The sequence below is a fragment of the Bombina bombina genome, chromosome 1 (assembly GCF_027579735.1).
Source record: "Bombina bombina isolate aBomBom1 chromosome 1, aBomBom1.pri, whole genome shotgun sequence".
In the NCBI taxonomy this organism is placed as follows: Eukaryota; Metazoa; Chordata; class Amphibia; order Anura; family Bombinatoridae; genus Bombina; species Bombina bombina.
The window spans coordinates 1,193,827,402-1,193,854,664 of NC_069499.1; the positions used below are offsets into that span (position 1 = coordinate 1,193,827,402).

General features: G+C 41.1%; 1 protein-coding gene across 1 annotated transcript in view; it reads right to left on the minus strand.

Annotated features, from left to right (window-relative positions):
* Positions 1-26,670, minus strand: part of HROB (homologous recombination factor with OB-fold) — a 108,153-nt gene extending 81,483 nt beyond the window's left edge. Inside the window, exons 1-5 of the mRNA XM_053700060.1 lie at positions 26,578-26,670; positions 26,335-26,388; positions 23,242-24,372; positions 22,311-22,394; positions 18,268-18,405 (exon numbers count right to left, since the gene is read on the minus strand). Coding sequence (XP_053556035.1) covers positions 18,268-18,405; positions 22,311-22,394; positions 23,242-24,372; positions 26,335-26,388; positions 26,578-26,580 — 1,410 coding nt within the window. The 5' untranslated portion in view covers positions 26,581-26,670. The remainder of the gene's footprint in view (positions 1-18,267; positions 18,406-22,310; positions 22,395-23,241; positions 24,373-26,334; positions 26,389-26,577) is intronic.
* Positions 26,671-27,263: the final 593 nt, after the last annotated feature.

Below are 27,263 nucleotides of genomic sequence, written 5' to 3' on the forward strand. Positions count from 1 at the left end.
CGTATAAAGTAAAAAATTAACATATTAGTGTCATACTATTTTCTTATCTAATTATTAGTAAATAAGGAGAATTCACTAACGTTAGAGATACAATATAGAATCATGAACAGGTTTAGAAAAGGTATGATCAATATTAGATCAGAGACCTCAACACTTAACACTCAATGAAAAAGAGTCCACCTAAATAATATCCTGATATAAAATTTCCTAAAAGAGTTCTAAACAGAAAATTAGGATTAAATAACATGACATCTAGATATCAAGAAATCAACTCCATATAAGAGAGATTTCAAGAAAATTACCAAAAACGGTCACCAGATGTCAGTCTAAACCACTCCATTTTCTGAACAACAGAAAAACTAAGCTGGTGTTCTGTTGAGAACTCCAATTCCTCGAAAACTCCAATCTGACTTCCGGTGAATCTTCTATTTTAATATCTGTTTTGCCTCTGTCTGGGGGGCGCACCGCAGATCCTCTGGCACACACCCCCCAGGCAGAGGCAAAATAGATAGTGAAGATAGGCGATTACAGTGCCCATCTGATTGGTTGTGAATCCTGTCACTCACTGGACATGGACCAATCAGATGTATGTAATCACCGGAAGTGACGTTAGATTGGAGTTTTTGATGTATTGGAGTTCGATAGAACGGCACAGCACAAACATATATGCAAAAATAAAAAAGGCAGTTCTTTATTATAGCTATGTGGCTGAATATTGAGTCGATGCGCTGAAAACCACTATTTTCTGATCTGCCGACTCAACACACAGAGAAACACAGGGATCCGCTGAGAACCCTTATTCTCCAAATACAATGCGGCAGCTCCCAATGGCGGGAAATATGTAACCTGAACCGTCACTGAACTAGATAAAATGGCACTCAAAAACACAGTTGCGCACTAAGCCACATAAAACAGTACATATGTCCCTTAATAAGGAATTAAACTAAACACTGCTTAAATAACCTCCTTCACATAGAAAACGGCACAATATCCAGCTCCTAAGCAGCGGAGGTACAGCCGTACTAAAAGGGCAATGAAGTCAACTATGAACCCTTAAAGACCCTCATATTAGGGAATAAGTAAATTGGGCTAAGATCAGGGAGATTAATCCCCGGAGCACTCTCCTTTAACATTCATACCCCTCAGAAGGACGATTAATTTGTCTCTAGCGTAGAAATAGACAGTACTCTATGAATTTTACAATCGGATGCCAGGTTGCAAAATTGAGCAAACACAAAGTTTCTTCTCTGTGCCTCAACACATCGTAGGCTAAGGGGTACTTTGAAAAGTTAAAAAAAAAAAAAAAAAAAAAAAAAAAGGAAGAAGAAGGACTTGCCTTCTAGAGAATTTCTGCTGCGGAGCAGTCACAGCAGATGCAGGTCTGATAACTTCACTTGACCTCAAACAGGGACCTGTAGACAAAGAGCAGAGTCACCACCCTGGCTTTCTATCAAAAGGGTAGCAATAATGTTCGAAATAAAGCAAAGACAACCTTGCTGCTTTCTAACTGCTAATAGCCACCATTACTCTTACTAAAGAGATTGACATGGACACAGCATAGCCACAAATCCTTGCTTGCAGGGAAAAGTACCCATTAAAGGATCAAATATCTTCAGACACCAACTTTGCACATCCTCCATTGACAAAGAAAGACTGGGGATTATGGGTAAAGGAAGTTACACTTAAAGGGACAGTCTAGTCAAAATTAAACATTTTCATTTCCATCGAGGGGAGGAGAGCCCACGGCTTCATTCATTACTGTTGGGAATTATGAACCTGGCAACCAGGAGGAGGCAAAGACACCCCAGCCAAAGGCTTAAATACCTCCCCCTACTTCCCTCATCCCCCAGTCATTCTGCTGAGGGAACAAGGAACAGTAGGAGAAATATCAGGGTATAAATGGTGCCAGAAGATGTATTAAATTTAGGTACGCCCATCGGAGAAACGGGCGGGAGTCATGGACTCTCTTCGCCTCGATGGAAATGAAATTATCAGGTAAGCATAACTTATGTTTTCCATCTAAAGGGGAGGAGAGTCCACAGCTTCATTCATTACTGTTGGGAACATATACCCAAGCTCTAGAGGACACTGAATGAAACTGGGAAAAGGCAGACCCTAATCTGAGGGCACCGCAGCCTGCAAAACCTCCCCAAAAACAGCTTCCACAGAAGCAAAAACTTTAAATTTGTAAAAGTGTGTAAAAGTGTGCAAGGAGGACCAGGTAGCCGCCTTACAAATCTGCTCCATAGAGGCCTCATTCTTGAAGGCCCAAGACGAAGCCACAGCTCTAGTTGAATGAGCCGTGATCCTCTGAGGAGGCTTATGTCCCGCTGTTTCATAGGCCAAGCGAATCAAGCTCCTCAACCAAAAGGACAAAGGAGTAGAAGAGGCTTTCTGCCCCTTGCACTTCCCTGAAAACACCACAAAAAGATGTAGACTGTCTGAAATCCTTCGTAGCCTGAAGATACAACTTCAGGGCACGAATCACATCCAGATTATGAAGCAACCTCTTCTTAGAAGAAGGGTTAGGACACAACGAAGAAACCACTATTTCCTGATTGATGTTACGGTTAGACACCACCTTGGGAACAAAACCCCAAACCAGTGCGAAGCACAGCCTTATTAGCATGAAAAGCCAGATAAGGAGGCTCACGTTGCAAGGCAGCCAGTTCAGATACTCTGCGTGCCGATGCAATGGCCAACAGGAAGAGAACCTTCCAAGACAGATCTTAATGTCAATGGAATGCATAGGCTCAAACTGAACCTTCTGCAATACCTTAAAGGCACAGTCTACACCAGAATTTTTATTGTTTTAAAAGATAGATAATCCCTTTATTACCCATTCCCCAGTTTTGCATAACCAACACAGTTATAATAATATACTTTTAACCTCTGTGATTATCTTGTATCTAAGCCTCTGCAAACTGCCCCTTTATTTCAGTTCTTTTGACAGACTTGCAGTCTAGCCAATCAGTTCCTGCTCCCAGATAACTTCTCGTGCACGAGCACAGTGTTATCTATATGAAATACGTAAACTAACGCCCTCTAGTGGTGAAAAACTGTTAAAATGCATTCTGAAAAGAGGTGGCCTTCAAGGTCTAAGAAATTAGCATATGAACCTCCTAGGTTAAGCTTTCAACTAAGAATACCAAGAGAACAAAGCAAAATTGGTGATAAAAGTAAATTGGAGAATTGTTTAAAATTACATGCTCTGGGGGCGGAGCCTGTAGCTGTTGCGGCAGGACGTGTTTGTGGAGAGCTCTTGGACTATATTTGATTACAAAAGGTTTTTTTACTAAACTTAACACAGTATTCCCTACTGTTCCAAGGTGTCCAGACTAGAGAAACTCTAGAGAAGTCTAGGGATCCATAACACAAAACCGGACCTGCCTATGCTCTTCAGCTTAACTGCACGGAGGCAGCCACGAGGCCTATACCGAATGCCTGATTCTCTGTGCTGTTGGGGCTGCCCGCATTATTAACCCCCCCCCCCGGAGTTCCTGATTCTGGGTTACTAAGCCAGATATTTAACGCTGGCCCTACTTCTAACTAGTGGGACAATGGAAGAGTTCCAGTGCGCATTTCAGCGGATTCTACTGGACTTTGAGCAAAAGTTCTGCGCTACACTAAAAGAGGCATTTCAAACCCAGCTCACCTCTGACTATGGAGATGAAGAGAGCGTTGACTCCATGCTTCCAAAGACAGATACCGAAATGTGCCCTGTCTTGGGTCGGGACCAGAGAGCCTCTGATCTAGTGCTCCGGCCGCAACCTGTCTCCTCTGAGAAGCCAGACATTGAAGTTGAGCGTCGACTGGCTGCACCGGCAATTAAAGTGTCTGACCATTTTGACGATATCCATCATCTCAATAGAGCCCAACAGCTGGAGGGGCCTACGGGGCTGACGCGGACGCAAGCAATCAGTGTGTGCCCCGATGTAAGTTCAGTTGCAACAGCGCTGAACATGCTGACTTTGCACGTGGGGGCTTAGACAGAACATTCTTAGCAAAGGACTGGATTATTTGCTCTCATCGCATGGCCCCACTGCAGTGCTTGCCTTGTTTTCCTTAGACACAACAGGAATAGGATAGATGCTGCCTGGCCTCAGCGCTCTCATGGTAATTCATTGCGATGAGAGACTTCTCTATAGGAACATTCTTCTGAGCCTGACAAACCGCAGCAAGACTTTACCAAGACATATTGTATGTGGTTTTATTAATATGCGTGGTATGTTATTTGATAGAGACCTTCTGAATACTATGAAATACTGAAATATGCCTGAAGATAATGCTGTCTAAGAGTCTCAGTTCTTTGCTATACGTAGAATGTCTGGTCAGCCATATTCTATTTATTTTTTGTTCTGATTGTTCTTTTTTAAGTTCTACATGTTCTGATTACTCGTGTTTACATATATATATACACAACCTGGCTGTAACGTATATTCAGGTCTATGTCCATGTCTTCAATCAGGATATAGGTTAAGGGAAAAATAGGACAAGTCAGAACCCTCTCTTTATATTCGGATATATTCAATAGTAATCTAGTCTATAATTCCTGCTTATGTATGCTGAGTGAATTGGTGAATTATTAGCATAGTGTTAAATAACTGCTTCAAAATAAGGGTGTTGCTAACGAGGGCTTTATAACCGGTTGTTATTTAGTTAGCAATAATTTGTCACCAATCTATATTGATGGTTTCGTTACCTGTGGGGGTAGTAAATATCGCCATATATAATTTGTTTATAGGTGATAATCCCCTTCTAGTTGTTTAGGGAATGTTTGTACTATGGGGTAAATGTTTAGTTCAATATGCAGAAGTTAGTAATTTGATGGTCAAATTATAGAAGTATTCATATATAATATTTCACTTAAGTATTAGCCAGTATTGCCTACAATAGTCTGAATGAGCTTTCTCCCTATTCAGTGCTACATTTAGTTTCAGATATACCTCCAACCATTAGACGGAACATTAAGTATTTCTATGCTTGATCTTTTTCATTACCGGAAATCTCCACTAGAGGGGAGTAGAACTCTAAAAATATGCACTGTGTCCAAAGAAATTCTCCATAACAATACTCTGCAAAGGGTTAGTTTTTAAGTCGATGTGAGATCCCCACATTAGAGTGTGAAACATCCCCCACTGGTCTCTTTTATATAGAGTAACAATAGGACCACACATAATCATATAATTATATCTATTCAACTTCACACTGTTAAGGTCAAGAGAGTGATATCACCGTTCTGTAACTGGTACATAGGCTATCAAGGAGTACCCATGGTTTTGTTATCATGACATAGATTTGCCTATAAACAAGGGCTCAAGGGGGGCCTATATGCTAACTTAAAAATCTGAGGTTAATTTCTAGTTGTTACAAGCCACATAGGTAGCACTTCAATACTAGGATTTTTTTTTTCTTTTATATGTTTCCTCTAGGTATTGAATCGCAAGTTTCCCTTTATATTTTTTAATACTGTGGTAATGCAGAGTCTATGTACTATCTTGTATATTACTATTGTCTGCCCTTACGGGTTGAGGGCTTATGTAAGTGACTATTTAGTACTGCTATACTTTTAACCTCAATAAAAAATATTTAAAAAATATATATATATATTACATGCTCTATCTGAATCATGAAAGTTTATTTTCGGCCTAGACTGTCCCTTTAAGGACCAAGTTTAAGCTCCATGGGGGAGCAGATTGTCTAAAGACAGGCCTTATTCTAAGCAGAGCCTGAACAAAAGATTGGATATCAGGAAGCTCAGCGAGCTTCCTATGCAACAAGACTGATAATGCCGAAATCCGTCCCTTTTAAGTAACTTGCGGCAAGACCCTTCTCCAAACCGTCTTGGAGAAAGGACAGAATCCTGGATACCTTCAACTTATGCCAAGAATATCCATGCTTCTCATACCAGGACAAGTAAGTCCTCCACACTTTATGGTAGATGCGATGAGTGACTGGCTTCCTTGCCTAAATTAGAGTATCAATCACACTTTCAGAAAAGCCTCTCTTGGCCAAGACTAGGCCAAGAGAATCGAGATTTTGATGTTAAAAAGGGCCCTGTTCCAGCAGATCCATGCAATAGGGTAACCTCCATGGCGGAGTCGATGATATCCCCACCAAATCCGCAAACGTCCTCTGCGCCCACGATGGAGCAATCAGAATGGCCGAAGCCCGCTCCTGTTTGATGCGTGCCACTACACAAGGTAGAAGTGGTAACGGTGGAAAAATGTAAGCTAGGCTGAATCGCTAAGGCATCTATCAGCTCTGCCTGGGGATCCCTGGACCTCGACCCACAACGGAGTAGCTTGCAATTGAGGCTGGACGCCATGAGATCTATCTCCGGTGTTCCCCACCTGAGACAAATCTCTGCAAACACTTCGGGGTGAGAGACTATCCCCCCAGATGGAAGGATTGCCTGCTGAGAAAGTCTGCTTCCCAGCTGTCTACACCTGGAATGTGAATCGCTGAGAGCGAGCAGCTGTGGGACTCCGCCCACTCCAATATCCGAGACAGCTCCCTCGTGGCTAGGGAGCTCCTCGTACCTCCTGATGGTAAATGTAAGCCACCGAGGTTATGTTGTCGGTCTGGAATCTGATGAAGCTGAACGCCCCCATTGTAGATTGCTCGGATTTCCAGAATATTTATCAGGAGGAGAGACTCCTCCTGGGACCATTTTCCTTATGCCATCCTGGCACCCCAAACAGCTCCCCATCCTGCCAGACTCGCGTCCGTGGTCACAATCTCCCAGGAAGGTCTCAAGAAGGATGTCCCCATGGGCAGTTGCTCCGGACGGATCCACCAAGAGGGAAATCCGAATCCAAGCATCCATGGATATCTGCTGTGATAGATCTAAATGTTCACCGTTCCACTGTCTAAACATGCACAATTGAAGAGGCCTGAGATGGAACCTGGCAAATGGAATGATGTCTATGCTGGAGACCATGAGTCCGATCAACTCCATACACAGCCACTGAGGGGCTTGAGGAGGACTGAAGGGCAAGACAAGAGGATGCAATCTTCCGGTGTCTATGGTCTGTGAGAAATATCTTCATGGGCATAGAGTCTATTATCGTGCCCAGGAAATCCACCCTGTTGCTGGGAACCAGGGAACTCTTTCCTGAGTTGATCTTCCAACCGTGAGATCGGAGGAAAAGAAGAAGCACCCTCGAATGATCCTCTGCAAGACTGAGCGACGGCACCTGGACTAGGATGTCGTCCAGATAGGGTATCACAGCAATAACTCTAAATCTGGCCACTGCAAGTAGCGCCCCCAGAACCTTTGTGAAAACTCTCGGGCCGTCACCAGACCAAAGTGAAGGGCCACAAACTGGACGTGTTGGTCCAGAAACGCAAATCTTAGGAACTGGAAGTGGTCCTTGTGAATTGGCACATGAAGGTAAGCGTCCCTCAAGTCTATAGTTGTCATGAACTGTCCCTCTTGAACTAGGGGCAGAATAGATCTGATAGTTTCCATTTTGAACAATAGAACACTCAAAAACATGTTTAAACACTTTAGGTCCAGAATTGGGCGGAATGTGCCCTCCTCCTTCGGAACCATCAAAAGATTTGAATAGTACCCTAGACACCTTTCTGCTTGGGGTACTGGTACGATAACACCTAGAGAGGAGAGATCCCCTCACACATTCTAGAAAGGCTTCTCTTTTCCGGTCTTGAAGACAGGTTTGACAGGAGGAATCTGCCCCTGGGCGGATGGGATCTGAACCCTATCCTGTAACCCTCGGTGATAACGTCCAGAACCCACGGATCCTGAACATCCTGCAATCAGTCTTCTGAGAAGAGAGATAATTTGCCCCCTACTTGATCTGGAGACCGGTCGGGGGCCGCCCCTTCATACCAATTTTGTCTCAGCGGGCTTCTTGTTCTGCTTAGACTTGTTCCAAGAATGAGCCGGTTTCCATGTTCCCTTGGACTGGTCCGCTTTTGTGGCGGGCTGCTGGCACTGGGCCTTGTCCGCATGAAAGGGACGAAAAGTAGAACCTTTAGGCTTAGCCTTCTTATCCTGTAGTAGGAAAGCTCCCTTGCCTCCCGTAACCATGGATATGATCGAATCCAATCCTGGACTGAACAGAATCTTTCCTTGAAAAGACAGGGACAACAGACTCAACTTAGAGGTCATGTCCGCAGACCAAGACTTGACACCTTCAGGCGAAAAATTTGCATATTGGCATCTAATATGAAAGAATTGGCGATCTTCAGCGCCTTAATCTTATCCTGTATCTCGTCGATAGAGGTCTCCCCCGCAACCATTTCGCACAGGGATTTACACCAATATGTTGCAGCTCCGGCAACCACGGCTATGGCTGCTGCCGGCTGAAAAACAAACCCTGTGTGTTGAAACATTTTCCTTAACATGTTTTCTAACTTTTCATCTATGGGCTCCTTAAAAAGAACTATCCACTTTGCGAGCGTGGAGATAGCACCATCCACCTTAGGGACAGTACCCCACAGCTCAAGCTGAGAGTCCGGAACGGTGGAACAGTTTCTTAAAGGAAGAAGGGGAAAAGGAAGAACCTAAATCGCTCCCATTCATTCTTAATATTTGCCATCTTAACAGGAACCGGGAAGGAATGAGGCACCACCCTGTCCTCATATACCTTATCAAGCTTAGGAATCGCAGGTTCTTCTGGAAGTTTCGGTTCCAGAACTTCCAGAGTAGCAAGCACTTGTTTCAGCAAAAAGCGCAAATTTTCTATCCTAAACCTAATATCAGGCTCCTCCACAGCCGGAGGTTTAGATGACACGGACTACAACCCAGAAGGGGCCTCCCCCGAAGAGTCGGAGTGGGCATCGCCATCGTATAACGCCTCTGATATTTCCACAGGCGTAGACAACCCCTGGGCCGGGCAGCCATGATATGCCCTATGTTTACACTTAGCAGAACGTGTTAAGGCATGGATCACTTTCGATACCGCCGTTTGCAGTTGATCCACAAAATATGGACAGCAGGAGTAATGGTTGGACCCTGGGGCGCTGCATGTGCAATTGGAGATGGATGCAGGGAACGCACCTCATGGGACTCAGAACCCTCAGAGGTGGACGGCTCAGTAGTACTAGACATCCGTTTGCTTTTAGATGTTGTAACTTTATTAAGGCATGTGGAACATAGTTGAGCAGGCTGATCTACCAGAACCTCCTCACAAACACAAGAATGAGACCTTGTTAAAGAGGGAGAACCTTCCAACGCGCTGTTATTACGGACTATATTAACTTAATAATTAGGTACCTTTATACCTCCAATGGCCGGGGAAAGAAGGATACAAAGGTCCATGACTGGTTACGAGCTCTGAATCATGAGCCTTCAAGCCAGGCTTGCTAACCACTAGGTCACAACAGATATTAGCGGGCTAGCACAACAATTTTAAGACGACAATACATTGCTCTGAAAGAACAATAAAAATTCAGCCTCTAAATACAATGTAATAGTACTTTGCATTGTAAATTGCGGCTAATCACCAGTAAGGGTCTCAAGGCGCTGCACATTCTATCAACCTCGGAAGGATGAAAGGCTGAGTGGACCTCGCCTGCAACCCTTGGGCTGCTTCAATAGCATATTGAGCTATCTGTCCTTTTATCTGAGGAAGCGCATATATGCATGCGCGAAACGCGTCAGTTAGGTGCTTACCTTGTGTTTCCTGTAGAAGCCTGCTCCTGAATAAACTCTTTTTGGACCCACTGAGAGACTATGCGCTTCTTTTTCCTCACAGCTTTTATCTAAGGACCCGAAAAAGCTAGCTACCCTCCATAGGGGTCTAAGCTCTCTGGCCCCAGTAGAAAAGTTTCTACAAGTTGCATTTAAATGGAGCCAGCAACAGAAAAGTCATTTAAAGGACGGGAGACAGAGGGAAAGATATCTCCAGTAACCCCCATTCCTGTGGAATCTCCATAGCACAACTAGAAACACTTCCACCTAGGAAGAAAAATCTTAGAAAACTGAAAAAGTTTACAAAACTTCCAAGAGTTGACAATGACAGGAGTATCGGTGTCTACCAGGCAGCTAAAACCTCCTTTAACAGTACACGAGGTGTGCAAGCATACATCTGTAGTCCACTCCAGCATCAGATGAAGGAATTATACTGATCAAATCTGAAATTCCCAACAGGAACCTTCTCACCCATCTAGGAGAGGGGGCAATCTGCTTACAGAATAAGCAGAAACCTTACTATCTGAAAAAGTAAATGTCCTCCTGTATTTTCCCTGTATGTAAGGAAAAACAGACAAAACTGCAGATACCACAAAAGATACCCGAATTGCAAATCTAAGCAAAAACACTCCTCCAGAAGAATGAGAGGAGCCGCAGGGCACTGCATGTGACACCATAGAGGCTTGGGACAAGTAAGGAGAAGATGTGGCATTGTCTGAACAGCATCATCCTGGGAGACATGAGACTCTTAGGGAAATATCTTTTAAAATTCGCCCCAGAATAAAGAACTCGGAAAGGCATATTCAGGTAGCACTATTAACATATACACATATAGTTAAACATTGCAGTGCATAAACAAAACTATTGTTGAAAAAAAATATATAAGGGACAAGAAAAATCTCTTTTCTTAGGAACAGATCCCTCTTAACGTATACATAAATATCCCCTGCATTCATTTTGCTGTAAGGAGAATTGCAAATCACCCTGGTTGTTTACCAGAACTACAGGGGGATACCTAAAATAATTTAACTTAGTGCAATTAAACTCCCCAAAACGGACCGTTAAATAATACCTGAGTGTTACACTTCTTAAACATGTGTTACTAGATCAGTATAAACTTGAGGCCATTTACCTGGTTCAGGACATAGAAATAATCTACACAAGTAACCCTGGTCTATTCCGACTGTTATAACTGAGCCGACTCAGACACTGAGCTGAAAGATCGCCGCACAGATCACAACCGGAGCCAAGGTGGGACTATATGAAACTCAGAGCGCTTGCTATAAGAGATAGCCCAAAATGGCGCAGCTCCTCTTACTGAAGGAAAAAGGCGGAGACATACCAATAACGGCATGGAGATAAGCGCGCAAAAATCATGCTTAATCCTGCCTTACTAAGCAGTATTTACTCTGTCACCATTCTTAAAAAAAAGTCTGTCCCAGCAGAGAATCCCCACTATGCTGTGTATCACGGATAAACTGGAGACTAAGCTACAGAGGTTCTATGCACCACACTAATTCAGTCATAGTATCCTCCTCATAACAATGGCACCGGTTCGTTTGCAAGGCGCCCAAAACAGAGTATAAATCATTTTAAATGGAGTCTCAAAAAGGTGTTAATTAACCCTTAAGTCCCCATAGTATAAAAATCTATAGTGCCTGCACGCTGCCAGAAACACTCTAAGGGGTTTGTGTCCCAAATTAATTACAGGATAATGCTAGAGTCCTTAACCCCATCAGTGCCAGCCTTCTAGCCCCAGAAGAACAAAAAGGCACTTACCTGCATTCTAGTCGTCCGGCAGTCAGACGACTAAAAGTTTGAGAGGGTGACGCTCATCACAGGGACCTGTGTAAAAAGAAAGAGTAAACTTACCCAGGCTTTCTATACCAGGGCAGCATGTTAGGAAAATGCAGCAAAGCACACTTTGCAAGTTCCTAACTGCTTTAAAGCCACCACAACTCTGCTGAAGAGACTAACGTGGAGTACAGAGCAATCTTGCCCTGTCCTCAAAATAAAAAAAATCTTGATAGAAGAAACTTAATCAGGACACCTAATTACTTCACCTCCTCCTTGCACTAGAGGCAAAGAGAATGACTGGGGGTTGTGGGTAGGGAAGTGATACTTAACAGCTTTGCTGTGGTGCTCTTTGCCTCCTCCTACTGGCCAGGAGTAATATTCCTAACAGTAATTGATGATGATTAGTGGACTCACCATGTCATTAGAAAGAAAACACTTCATAAAAATACAAGTACAATTCATAAAACACAAAATGTAAACACACACGCATTGAGTAAGGCTGCCGAATGGGAGAATCAGCAAAAAGTTCAGCATAAAAAGTTCCTTAAAGTGAATGTCAAGTTTAATAAATTAGTGCCCGGTTTTTAAAACCTCTATTAAAAACAGGGGCATTTTTATTCATCTAACTATACATTTTACTCGTTTTGTTAAAATAATTACCTTTTAATCTTGAAAGCCGCTCCAGCGCTTCCCCTGCCCGTCAAAAGCCTTTTCATATGTCAAAAATGACGAATCCGGCATCCTTAATTCACGGCATTGCCTCAGGCAATGATTCACCTGGTGGGGAAGCCGTGATTGGAGGATGCCGTATTAGTCATTGCTGACGTATGAAGTGACGAGCGGCAGGAGGGGGAATTGATGGAGCGGCTTAATATTAAAAGGTGAGTATTTTAACAAAATGAATGAAATTTAAAGTTTGATGAATGAAAGTGCCCCTGTTTTTAATAGGATTTTTAAAAACCAGCACTGATTCATCAAACTCGACATTCACTTAATCAAGACAGCCTGCGTGAGAAAATGGCCACAGAAACATCCAAGTGTCCTGCAGTGAGACAGGAAATCCTTGTCACAAGTATTATTATTATTATTATTATACTTTATTTATGAAGCACCAACATATTCCGCAGCGCTGTCCATGGATACAATTCATTTAAATAAAACAATACAAGACTTGTAAAAGACAGGACAAAATTTACAAACACATACAGGAGGGATTGAGGGCCCTATTCCCGTGGGAACTTACAATCTAGAAGGGTCTAGAAGGGTGGGAGGTTGAGAAACAGGAGGTGAGGACTGCAAGATTTGGAAAGATGTAAATACAGAGTTAGAAGAGGGAAATGTTAGGTAAGTGAAGTTAATTTATTATTGAGTTGGGTGGTAGGCTTCCCTGAACAGAAAAGTCTTCAGGGAACATTTAAAGGAAGACAGATTAGGGCAAAGCCTGACAGCACGAGGGAGAGTGTTCCAGAGGGTAGGTGCTGCACGACAGAAGTCCTGCAGTCTAGTATGAGAAGAGGTGATAGTCGCGGATGCAAGGAGGTCTTTGTTGGATCTTAGTGGACGGGCTGGAGTATACTTATGTATTAGAGAGGATAGGTAGAGGGGAGCAGCGTTGGTGAGAGCTTTGTATGTAAGGGTGAGAATTTTGAATTTAATTCTGCTTGAATGGGGAGCCAATGAAGGGACTCGCAGAGAGGTGCAGCAGATGCAGATCAACGGGAAAGGTGGACCAGCCTGGCAGAGGCATTTAGGATGGATTGAAGGGGGGAGAGGCGGGAAAGAGGAAGGCCAGCGAGTAGGTTATTGCAGTAGTCAAGTCGGGAGATAACAAGGGAGTGGATTATTTGCTTTGTGGTGTCAGCACTCAGAAAAGGGTGAATTTTGGAAATATTACGTAGATGTTTGCGGCAGGATGTAGAAAGCGATTGGATATGGGGGACGAAGGATAGATTTGAGTCAAGTGTGACTCCGAGGCAGCGGACTTGGGGCGATGGGGAAATGGTGATGCCGTCAACAGGGATAGAGAAGTCAGAAGTCGGCGTGGACATGTTAATCTTTAGGTGGTGAGAGGCCATCCAGGAAGAAATACCAGATAAGCAGTCGCTGACATGAGAAAGGACAGAGGGAGAGAGAGCAGGGGTGGAGAGGTAGATCTGGGTGTCATCAGCATAGAGGTGATATTTGAAGCCATAACTGTTGATAAGTTTACCCAGCGAAGAAGTATAGATGGAGAAGAGTAGAGGACCCAGAACAGATCCTTGAGGTACTCCAACAGACAGAGGCATAGGAGAGGAGGAGTCACCGGCAAATGACACAGAAAAAGAGCTGTGGGAAAGATAGGAGTGAATCCAGGAAAGAGCAGTGTCACAGAGGCCAAAAGAGCTAAGGGTCTGTAGGAGGAGGGGGTGGTCAACTGTGTCGAAGGCAGCTGAGAGGTCGAGTAAGATGAGTATAGAGTGGTAAGGGCAGTCTCAGTTGAATGTTTTGGGCGGAAAACGGATTGCAGTGGGTCAAGCAAGGATTTGGTGGACAGAAAGTGGGTTAGGCGATTGTAAACTAGTTTTTACAAGTTTTGATGTTAGTGGAAGCAGTGATATGGGGCGGTAGCTTTCGGGAGAATTGGGGTCGAGGGAGGGTTTTTTTGAGTATGGGAGTGACTTTTGCGTGTTTGAAAGAAGATGGGAATGAGCCGGTAGAGAGAGATAGGTTGAAGATGTGGGTAAGAGCAGGAGTGAGGGTGGAAGATAGAGGAGGGTATTAGATGGGAAGGGATAGGGTCGAGTGGGCAGGTAGTGAGGAGGATAGTAAGGAAGAAACTTCATTCTCAGTGGCTGGATGGAAGATAGAGATAGTGGCAGAGGGAGTAATTGGGCCTGTTGGAATATTACAGGTTGGTGTTGGGATGTTGCTTCGAATAGTACGCGTTTTGTTTAAAAAGTAGTCTGCCAGGGCTTGAGCACTAAAGACAGACGGGGGTGGTGGAGCAGGTGGGTAGAGGAGAGTTAAAGGTGGAAAAGAGTCATTTAGGGTTTGAGGAAAGAGTAGATATGAGAGAAGAGAAGTAGGTTTGCTTGGCTAAGTGAAGGGCAGAAGTGTATGAGCGAAGAATAAACTTATAGTGTATGAAATCAGATTCAGAGTGAGTTTTCCTCCAGACACGCTCAGCAGTACGAGAGCATTTTTGCAAATAGCGTGTATGCTGAGCATGCCAAGGCTGTAACTGACTGCGTGGTGTTTTGCGCAGCTGGGGAGGGGCAAGTGTGTCTAGTGCAGAGGAGAGAGTTTTGTTATAGTGGGCTGTAGCGAGATCAGGGCAGGTTATAGTGGAAGTGTAAGGGAGGAGATTTTGAATGTTTTTTGAAAATTGGAGCGGGTCCACAGCATGTGTATTTCTGCAGGTGCAGGATGGAGAAGTGGGTTTAGCTTTTTCATTAATATTATAGGTGACCAGGTGATGGTCTGAAATGGGAAAAGGGCGACAGGTGGTGTCAGATATAGAGCAGAGGTAGGAAAATACCAGGTCGATGGAGTGTCCATCACAGTGAGTCGGGAGTAGGGTGGATTGTGAGAGACCGAAGGAGGATGTGAGTTAAAGAAGTTTAGAGGCAGTGGGGGCAGATGGGTTGTCAATGGGAATGTTGAAGTCCCCAAGAATTAGGGTTGGTATATTTGAAGAGAGAAAGTGAGGAAGCCGGGCGGCAAAGTATGAAAATAGTTTACACAACAGGTGCTATTCGGTACTTACATCGTGTCTGTGTAGATTGTTCTGACTAGGCATTTCCTTCTATGATACACGGTACTTAGTGTGCCTTACACAGCGCTGTGGTATGTCCTCTTGTGTTGGACCTTTTCAACTGCGGGTGCTTAATCTGTAATTACCGCTACAATAGAAGAATGTTGGCAAACTACAGAAGCCCTGAAGGGCCAAAAATTAGAGCAACGTGTTTCGGCGGATTGCCTTTCTCAGGCTCTCTCAATACGGTGAATACATTTGATATTCATTAGATCAGGTACAATGCATTGAATAGTTTAAACCTTATAACATACTTCATCATATTATTATACAATTGATAATGGATACATAAAAACACAAAAATTGCTCTAATGCTCTTCTGGTCCTATACAAGCGATATATTGACCACATTATATAGTTGTCTGTAGAGGGTCCGAATTAGATCTGGACAATTTTGTACTTGAGATGAATAATAAACATAAACCTTTACCAGTGAAAAAAGTAAAACCCAATTTCTTGGACCTAGAACTATTTGTAAGGGATGACAAAATAAATACTAGAACCCACTTTGAAACAGTGGATGTATACCAAAAATACAAAAAGAGAATTAGAAAAACATTTTTTAGTACTAAAAGGTGATTATAATGAACAAGCAGAAATACTGAAAAATAAATTCATTGCAAGGGGCTATGAAGCTAAGGAGACTTCTATAGATAGAAAACGCTTAAAAAAAAAAAAAAAAAAGTAACGTGAAGATAAAATTATTTGTTCCATTTATCACAACCTACTGCCAGAATAAACACCTAATAGAGAGAATTATAAAAAAAGCATTGGGCAGTGATGATAGATTGGGAGAATTACTACCAAAAAACTCCATATATAGTGTATAAAAGGGCACGTAATCTAAAAATTCCTTCTAGCCCCTACTGAGTTGAGAAAGAAAACTACAGGGAATAGGGACTTACTAGGAAATAACATTAAATGCTTTTCCCCCCATGTTTAACCTGTAAATCCTGTAAGCATTCAAAGAAAACCAAAACAACATTTACATCCAACATCACAGGGAAGAAACACAAAATTCATGACATAAGATGTACGGACAAAAATATATTCTATCTTTTAGAGTGCAAGTGTGGGAAGCAGTACGTAGGGGAAATCGGAGAGACCCCTACGTGACAGAATTAGAGAGCACATATGGTCGATAGAGAACCATGACAAAGAAAGGAATAAAGATCTTCTTATACCTAGACACTTTAGAGAGTTTAACAATGGAGATGAGAAATGCCTCTCATATACTGGCATTGCAAAGGTTAAAAAAAACTGGAGGGGCACAAATATACATACAAATCTCCAGAACTTAGAGACCAAATGGATATATGAATTAAAAACTATGATGCCAAGAGGTCTAAATCAGGAACTAGAAATAGGCGGTTTCCTCTCAGTATAAAAGAAAAGAAACATTACATCAGTGTCAGTCATTGAGTATAGTTATAATAATAGCTATGTCCTGTGTAATAAAAAATAAAAGTAAATCTGTATTTTCCCATTATTGAAGTGACATATATATATGTATTGTTTTCTGTATACTGGTATTTATATTGATATTTCTAAATATACAGACTAGAAAATTAGGATTTTACCTATATCAATTGCTTTTAAGCACTGCTTCATGAACGTTTGTATTCTCATTGTTTAGTACTTTTCTATAATATTTTTACAACATTGTGCTTTTTTTATAATATTGCTCTTTATAATATTCTACTTCTTTGTATACCATTGTATTTATGCCATTTGTATAATATAATGAATATCAAATGTATTCAATACCTAATGGGATTGGTAAATGTCCCTTTAAGAATGCGCTATAAAGCTCTTCCCTTCTCACCGTATTTTGAGAGCTCGAGAAAGGCAATCCACTGAAACGCGTTGCTCTAAATTTTGGCCCTTCTGGGCTTCCGTAGTTTGCGAACATTCTTCTATTGTAACGGTAATTACAGATTGAGCATCCACAGCTGAAAAGGTCCAACACAAGAGGACATACCAAAGCGCTGTGTGTATGTTTACATTTTGTATTTTATGAAGTGTTTTTTTTTTATTTTGTTCTAATCATCAATTCTTGCATAGATTATTAAATTGTTATAGCTACTGATTTATAGCACTTAGTTTGTGCAATCCCTCTATATTCTAGATTTTATCATTTCATCTGTTTTCTAGTTACTACACTAATTAAGCTTTTGAAGCGCCCCGGTTTACAGATTGTGTGTGTGTGTGTTTCACCTACACATATAATCTGATTTTCTTTCCAGTTGCTTCTTAGTGAGATGTCTTTGGGGATATGTAGTAGTCTTCTAGGAGCTCAGTATATCTGACACCGTTTGCTCATTTCCATGTCCCTTGCATGATGCTCTGCATAATAAAATCTAGGTGAAGAACTAAGTTAAAGGGACACTGAACTCAAATGTTTTTTTAACGATTCAGATAGAGCATGACATTTTAACCCCTTAATGACCACAATGTACCCTGTATGTCACTGGTCGTTAAGGGGTTTTTCCGGACATCATAGCACAAGTCTAGCAAGAACATGCTATTAATGCCCTCCCTCCAGCAGGCTTTGTGGAATAGAGCAGACTCAACGCTGGTAGCAAGACCGCGCTATAAAACAAATCAAGTCCCAAAAAAAGGCCAGCGACATACAGGGTATGTCGCTGGTCCTTAAGGGGTTAAGCAACTTTCTAATTTACTCCTATTATCAATTTTTCTTCGTTCTCTTGCTATTTTTATTTTAAAAGCAGGAATGTAAATCTTAGCAGCCAGCCAATGTTAGGTTCAGCTCCATGGAGAGTGCTTGCTTATTTGAGGCTTACATTTACCCACCAATAAGCAAGCATAACCCAGGTTCTCAACCAAAAATGGGCCGGCTCCTATGCATCAAATTCCTGCTTTTTAAATAAAGATAGCAAGAGAACAAAGAAAATTTGATAATAGGAGTAAATGCTCTATCTGAACCATGAAAGAAAGAAAATTGGGTTTAGTGTCCCTTTAATACTGCATTTACACTGTACACAGAAGCTCTTACCTTCCGTAGCACCATGACCACACTGTATGAGCAAAGAAAGCAGGCTGGGTCTCTCTCATCCACACCAAAATCAGCTTTTAGCTTAGCCCAAGGTCCTCTGATGTACTCATCCACTGACTGCTGGTTGGATATGCCCTCCTATTTATAAAGATCATTTAAAAATAAATAACATATGTACTAAACTAGAGAAGATGGACAATGCATAGAGGATGGATTCTGCAAGCGGATAAACACAAGTTTAATAAAAAGAGAGGGCATAGAGGTAAGAGGACAATAAAAGGAGGTAAAGTGTTTTCCTTTTAAAGTGATTGTAAAGTTTAACAAATTAAAGCTCATTATCTAAAAATCATCTTAAAAACAAAGCACGAAAGGTGCAGATTTGATTCTCTGGTTTTAAACAGTGTGGGCGCCATGTACTAAGCTTCGAAGTGACCGTCCATCTGTATTTCCTCGTCAAAATTCGCTCACGATCTGCTTCTCGTATGTATCAATCTGCGATCTGCTCGAAAAACCACTATTTTCATCAGCGATCGTAATTTTACTCAACTCATCGTTCCGAAGCCTTTTTCCACTTACTACATGTTCGATCGCACGTAAATTCGCTGTAATCGGAAATTATGAATGTTACAACTAATCCGCCCGCTCCAACTTTCACTGTAACTTCGCGTGATTTGCTTTGCGACCATTTAGGTAGCGAATACAATAGAAAACTATAGGGCGTCTCAACCTGACGCCAGGTAGAAGTACTTAAGTGAAAGGACTAGACTACTATTGTAGCATTATTGGTTTTTGGATCAGTGAATGAAGATGGAGACACTTTTACACATGTTTCTTTTCCGATTAATTCAATTACGAGGAAGAAGGGCTATACAGGCACCGGTTAACAACTTGCAAAGAAGGAGAGGTAGAAGAATCAGAGTCCCTAGAGTTTTCCTTCCACGTATGGGTTTGGAAAGCATTTCTGATCGAGAGATTATCCAGAGATTCCGTTTGGACAGAGAAGCTATTGTGCAACTTTACAATGAAATAGCAGAATACCTGGAACCTATGACAGCGCGTTCACAAGCCATACCCGGACTATTAAAACTGTTGGCAGCCTTACACTTTTTTGCCACCGGTTCATTCCAAGCTGTGTCTAGCGTTATAATTGGCATCAGCCAGTCTGCTTTTTCGAGGCACCTAATCAAAGTTATTGATGCTTTGATGGTCGTTGCCGCTTGTCTGGCGATTATGACACCTAGATCGTCACGTGGGTAAAGAACTAAACCAATCAGGTCGCAGACTGCTTCTTAACTTTGCTCTTTCGCGCCGAACGAAGCTTCAAAGTTATCAATAATCCGATTGTCTTCGACACACAATAGACGCGAAATTTTACGGCTTGGTTTTTAGTACATTCATGTAACGAAGTGCCATCCGCATGGTGCGAATGCCGGCGGGTTATTTTGATACGGTCTGTGCGAAAAAATTGACGCCTTAGTACATGGCGCCCTATGTTTGTGGGACAGATTGTGTCCCGATTTTAAAAGTATTTGGGTTCAGCAAAGCACAAACAAGAAAGATTGTGAGGCTCAACTGTGGTAATTTGAGACAGTCACACAAAGGTTTTGAAGTAGGTTTACAGATCATAAGCAGCCATGGTACAATACAAAGCAAAACCGAGTGATGATAGAGTGAGAGATGACAGAGAGATGACAGAGAGATGACAGAGAGATGACAGAGAGATGACAGAGAGATGACAGAGAGATGACAGAGAGATGACAGAGAGATAATATAAAAAAAAAGTTATGCTTGAGTTGCCTAACTAACCAGCCAATATGAAATGATAGTGAGCAGAAATTACTTGGTAGATGAGTTGTACTGTACATGAAAGCTGACTGTAGACAAAATCTAAAACAATGACCAGCCCCCAAACTATCATTAAAGGGACATTGTAGTGGGAAAAAATACATGCTCTAATTTGTTAGAGAATGTTATTCTTGCACTACTCATCTTGGAACACAACCTTGGCAAAGAGGTTGAACACACAAAGTCCCACATTGTATTGGAGCTACTAAGCTGAACCCAGGGGTTGATTGCAGCAGTCACGCAACTGCTACTGCAGATAGCTCACTGGCTGTCCCTGAGTGAGTAGTAGAAAAATGATAAATTAAAGCATATCATTTTCCACTATAATGCCCCTTTAAGAACAAGACAAAATGCTTTAATGAATAAATAAATAATATTAACAATGTTTACAAAGTACATTTTATAATATCTTTCACATAGGTTAAGGTTTTCTGATATAGTTGAAAAGAAAAAAAAGGAACATGGTGTTGAAAAGAAACTGCAGGACAGAGTGGAGGTAAGAAGACTACATAACATGCACTCTGCAGAACTAGAAATGAGAGATGAGACTACCGAGTAAGGAGAGGGATTTTGGAACAAGGATCGAGAGAGCAGTAAAACAGAAATGTAGACGTGAGCAAAAATTCCTACGATTATAGTAGATCAGAAGTACAGCTCAGAAAATCTCTTCACAGATATGCGCTTCTGATCTAATATATCAAGTGTCAAAACTAATGGAACAACTGATAGAAGAGGATTGTTGTTTGTAAAAACAACAACAAGTCTAAATGTAAGAATATGAGAGATTAAAAAGCAGAACACAAGAGAAATGGGAGAAAGTGACAGGAGAAATTCAAGTGGAATAAAACCTAAGGATATGGTTAAGGATATGGTTAAGGAAGGGGGAAATAGTGAGAAAATAACAATTAGTAGAGGATGAGAAAGACAAAGTGCTTTAAAGTGAATGTAAATTTTTATGCTTAAGTGCCCGGTTTTTAAAACTTCGATTAAAAACAAGGGCACTTTAATTCATCAAAATTTTCATTTCACTCCTGTTGTGAAAAAAAAAACTTACCTTTTAATCTTCACAGCAGCTCCATCTTCCTCCACCCGTTTCAAAGCCTCTTCCTGGGTCTAAAATGAGGCATCCGGCTTCCTCCAATAACAGCAGTGAATCAGACACTGAATCCCCCGAGGGGGAAGCTGTGATTGGAGGATGACCTATCAATCATTTCTGACACCAGAAATGGCTTGTGAGACTGAAGGAAGCTGGAGCTGCTGTGAAGTTTAAAAGGTAAGTTTTTTTACACAACAGGAGTGAAATGTAAATTTTGATGAATTAAAGTGCCCCTGTTTTTAATCAAAGTTTTAAAAGCCGGGCACTTTAGCATCAAAATTTACATTCACTTTAAGGGGACAGAGAGGGGAACGCAATTAAAAAATAAAACGGACAGTAAAGTCAAAATTAAAAACTTTAAATGATTCAGATAGAGCATGTAATTTAAAACAACTTTCCAATTTACTTCTGTTATCAAATTTGTTTTGTTCTCTTGGTATCTTTTATTGAAGAGTAAAACTAGGTAGGCTCATAAGAACTCAGGAGTGTGCACGTGTCTTTAGTACTCTATGGCAGCAGTGTTTTGCAACATTGTATAACAAAGCTACAAATAAAGACATGTGCACACTCCTGCGCCTTTATGAGCCTGTCTAGTTTTAATCTTCAATAAAAGATACCAAAAGAACAAGCAAATTGGAAAGTTGTTTAAAACTGCGTGCTCCATCTGAATCATGAGTTTAATTTTAACCTTACTGTCCCTTTAAGAAGGGAGCATGATAGGCAACAGAAGTGGGAAAGAGTAGCAAAAATTACTAACAGACTTTGGTGCACAGATTAAAAGAATCAAATGACAAAGAGGAGGAAAATACAGCAAATCTAGGAAGAAACAAAAGCAAGACAACCGGATAAAAGTAAAGTAGACAGAAACCGCAAGTCTACACAGTAAGTGGATGAGAAGTAAAGCAGAATAATGAGATGGACAAGATCGACTGATAAAGAGATGTTGAAAAGTGGAACAAGATACTGCGTGGAGAACAAACCTGACAAGAAAGAATCTAAGAAAAGGATCAACAAAGGAGATGCATTGTGGTTGCTGTGGAGAATAAAAAAAACTAAGAAGAGAGAAGAAATGTTCCATCCTGAGCAAGCAGAGATACGGTACCTTAGTGGAGAGCCTGGCACATGCTCCATGTGTAGGTGTGGAGGGAGTAGACACCAGGATCTCTTCAAGCCCTTTGCTATTCCCCTGGAGACAAAGGTAAAGAAAGGATCTTACTGCAGTGACAATATAATAATGCTCTTCCAGTTTTAACAAGATGAGATTCAGCAAGCCTTGGGTCCTTACTGTCAACCAGTTTTATTTTCCTTAAAACCCTTGTTTGTGTCATGTTCTATAACTCTCTTCTAGAAGGGAAGGTACGGGAATTAAGCCCCCTAGCTATTGTCAGTCTGTGCCAAACAATGAAAGAGAAACAGACTTATAATATGTTTTGAATACCTGCCATAAAACAAACAGTACACCCAAAGGATATATGTCCCATATATCCCTAGTATCATTTAGTATAAGTAGGTACAAATACCAAGCTAGTATAGCATTATTCAGTAACACACACAGAGGTAGCACTCAGGTAGATAACTGTACCTTTATTTAAAGTGATTGTAAACTTGAGCATAGGCATTACAAGGTGAAAATATCAGAAGATAGTATATCCTACACATTTGATGAATGAAAGTCTCATTCATTCTGTAAATTCTTTCCTATGACTTGAGCGACTATGTTCAAGTTTACAATCACTTTAAGTGAGCAACGTTTCGGGGCTCCTGCCCTTTTCTCAGCTTGAGAAAGGGGCAGGAGCCCTGAAACGTTGCACACTTAAATAAAGTTAGTTATCTACCCGAGTGCTACCTCTGTGTGTGTTACTGAATATTACTACTGGGACCCAATGAGTGGGTTCTGACAGGTATCGCACCAGACTTATTGTATTCACATTTGCAATTGAAAAGGACATGTGTGTTTTTACTGGTACTCCTTTGTGGATTCACAAGCTCGTATAGCACTAGCATTTATAAGAATTGTTATTCTGCATCATCACCTGATGTGGTAGCAGGCCAGCAGGCCCAGGGAACTTCCTCTCTTTGGGGGGTGGTGTTTCCCACGACAACATCCGTGGCGTTTGCTTGGCTGCGGTTACTAACTGTACTAGATGATTGGTCACTACTGGTGTCTGTAAAGCACTTGGTGTGGAAGAGTGTGGTGAAGACTGGCACCCCTTTAGATTGTTGATTTGTGGGCTACTATGTTGCCAAGTCCTACTGTTATCAGACTGTGCCAAGTTTCCTCTAGTCCCATTGTGTGCTATACTGAGTCCCCCTGGCACTGTTGAGGAATATGGAATATGCTGTCCTTCTTTCACAGGAGTACAAGGGTGATTTTCTGAAATTGTCCTAAAGCATGGCCTCTTAGGGGTGGATCCTGCAGACTGGCAGTGCCCACCACCTCCGTCTTTAATATGCAGCTGTAGTGTATTGGTAATGTTTCTATTACAGCCACCATTTTGTGGTGTGAGAGGCTGATTTTCCAGCATGCCCGTATGAAAGGGTCTCTTAGCTGTCGGCCCATGAGCCTGAGAGTGACAACTTCCTTCCCCACTTGGGTGCAGCTGTTGGTTAAGGGTATTCTCTGTATAAGCTTCATCTGACAAAGTTATGGTATGCTTATTCCCAGTGATACCTTTCAAGGATGAATTTTTGGTGCTGTTTTCAGGATCCTGACCAAGTCCCCATCCACTTCGGCTAGGACGTAACTGAAAGGCTGGAAGGTGTTTGTCAAGTGACCTTTCCCTCTCAGGTATTCCAGTTTGATTATGAGAAATGCCCTTTAAGCATAGCATGGCATTAGCAGTTTTAGTGAGTGTACTAGAATCCACAGCCAACCCTCTAGCATTCTGTTTACAGTGTTCATCTGACTTTTCTTCCTCAAGCTCATTGCATATAGACAGTAGTTCATCATCATCCACATCATGGTTAAAGTTCGATAGGTTCTGATTTCTATCAGGTTTTAGTGTATCTAGGGCAGACGTTATCTGCTGTTTTTGACCAGAAAATGAGTTGGAATGGGATGTGCCACCAACAGGATTATGAGAGATAGGCCTGAGATGCCGGAAATTTGCTTTCAGAGGGTGAAGGACATTGGTCTCAGGAAGCTCCAAGAGAGAAAGAAAATCCTAAGAAAATAAACCAACAATTTGTACTTATTAAACAAGCACAAATTATAATACAGTATTAAAGTATCCATGCCAAAAACTCATATTTTAAGACATATTGCAGTTAAAATATTAACAGATTTATGTTAACAGTGCAGTTTTACTTTTAAAAACAAACTTAATTGGACAGTAAAGTCAAAATAATCTGTTATGATTCAAATACAGCATATAATTTTAAACAAATGTCTAATTTACTTCTTGTCAAACTTGATTTGTTCTCTTGATATCCTTTGTTGAAGAGTAAACCTAGGTAGTCTCATAGGGTCTAAGGAACATGCATGCGTCTTTAGTAATCTATGGCAGCAGTTTTGCAATAATGTTTACAACAATGATGTACATTGTTGTAATTAATGCAGCCTTAGAGTGCTAAAGGCATGTGACACTCCTGGGCTTCTATAAGCCTACGAAGATTTACCCTTCAATTAAGGATACCAAGAAAACAAAGCAAGTTTGAGAATATAAAGAGGTTTACAATAACATGCTCTATATAAAGCATGAAAGTTACATTTTTATTTGACTATTCCTTTAAAAATAATTACACTTAACCCCTTCCTGACGGGACTTATTTGTCTACATCGGAACAAAGTTCCGAAGTAAACATTTAAATCACGCGATTGTTCATGTGAAGACGTGATTTCAATTATGGGATCAGGTCAGGTGGAGTACCTATGACACTAGGAACGCCCTCCAGCCCACGATCCCATTTAGGAAGTGGCTATGGCTTCAGTACAACCAAACGGTTAGGATGTTCCATGCCGTCCTAACAGCGCTAAAGCCCAGCGCAGTTAGGACTGCATGGAACATCCTAACAGCGGGAAGGGGTTAAAGCTGTGAGTGTTATTAGATGTGTGCATTCACTGACGAATGCAAAAAATAGGCGGCTATTTTTGGTATTCTGCTCTTTTCGGAGCCGAATATCCTCTAGTGCAAGTGAAACACACTAAGATCTGATATTTCACAGATCTTACTGTATTTCACTTGCACAAGAGGATATTTGGCTCTGAAAAGAGCCTCCTACTTCCGCATTCAAAACTGCTAAATGCACATCTTTAAATAAATAAATATATATATATATAGTAGTAGACAATTTCCAGTTCAGCCCACCAATAGCCAACTCGCCTGGGTGCAATGATATACCATCAAATAGAAAACAAGAGAATGCACTCTCAGGACTTTTTCACAAAAACCAATTTAATGGAACGTTTTCGGGGTTCACAACCCCTTCATCAGCCTGGGGTTGTGAACCCCGAAAACGTTCCATTAAATTGGTTTTTGTGAAAAAGTCCTGAGAGTGCATTCTCTTGTTTTATATATATATATATATATATATATATATATATATATATATATATATATATATATATATATATACACACACACACACACACACATATATATATACACACACACATATATATATATATATATATATATATATATATATATATATATATATACACACACACACACACATATATATACACACACACATATATATATATATATATATATATACACACACACACACACACACATATATATACACACACACATATATATATATATATATATATACACACACACACATATATATATATATATATATATATATATATATATACACACACACACACACACATATATATATATACACACACACACACACACACACATATATATATATACACACACATGCATTGAAGTGCTGCATTTTAATAGCTCTGAATATAAAATAAAATGTTAAAACGTATGGCCAAATAAAACTGCTTCATTTTCTCCAACACCACAAAGCATTCTGAACATAGCTGTTGGCTAATAATCTGGTGTCCATATACACACTCTGACACTTTATAGAATGAATAATATTGAGACTATCATTAAAGAGCGTTTAAGAAGTGGCTGGTCTCTGCAAATTACTCTCACCTCATCATCAAAGTCTTCTGATTCTGCAGCAAACAGTTTTTGGAAACTGAGCGCCTGGGGGAAGAGAAAGGGAGAGAGGTGAGGAAATAAAAAAAGGAAACATAAAATAAGAAACAGCAAGAGGGGTATATTGCGAGTGGATAACACATTAACTCCTTGGTTGCCAAGGAGGGTTGCAACATTTTGCAGTCCTCTTTGTCGACCAAGGAATTCAGCAATAAGATGGGGAGTCCTGCCAATCACCATTTGATTGATCACATGCTTGGGGTTTCAGGACCATCGGGAACCAAAGTGTCAACACACACACAGCAGTTCACAAATCTACGTCAACTACACTTCCGGTCCCACTTTTCCGGTGTTTGGAACGCAAGAGCTCCCGCGGCGACTTTCAAACCTTGTGCACCTCCCCTTCACTGACGTTTAAGAAACACTGTCATCATCATGTTAGTTCCGTGATAGGTTTGGTTAGACTGACATCCCTCCATCAGAGAACAATTAGCTTGTTGGTGTTGTATTTCTTGCAGTTGCTATTATTTTTATTGATGGAGTAAAATTAGCGGTTGGGAAGAAAACGTTTTTTGTTTTAAGGCGGGTCTACGATGGGCCAAAATCAGATGGAAGGCAATGTAATGTAAATTGTGTTTAATAAAAATAAAGTTTAGTGAAACTAAAAAAAAATGGCTAAATACAAGCTTATAACAATAACAGTTGCTGATGGGACGTGTCGGGGCAAAAGATGTGAGAAATGTGGGCATAGTATAGAAAAGGTTTGCCATGGGACGGATTACAAAGAGGGGTAGAAGATTGGGCAAAGAGGAGACTAATTCTGAGAATGTATAATAAAAATTAAGATGACCAGATTTTTAAAATGAAATCCGGGGACATTTTTTTTTTTATTATTGGCAAATGGTAAAAAACTTTTATTTGCA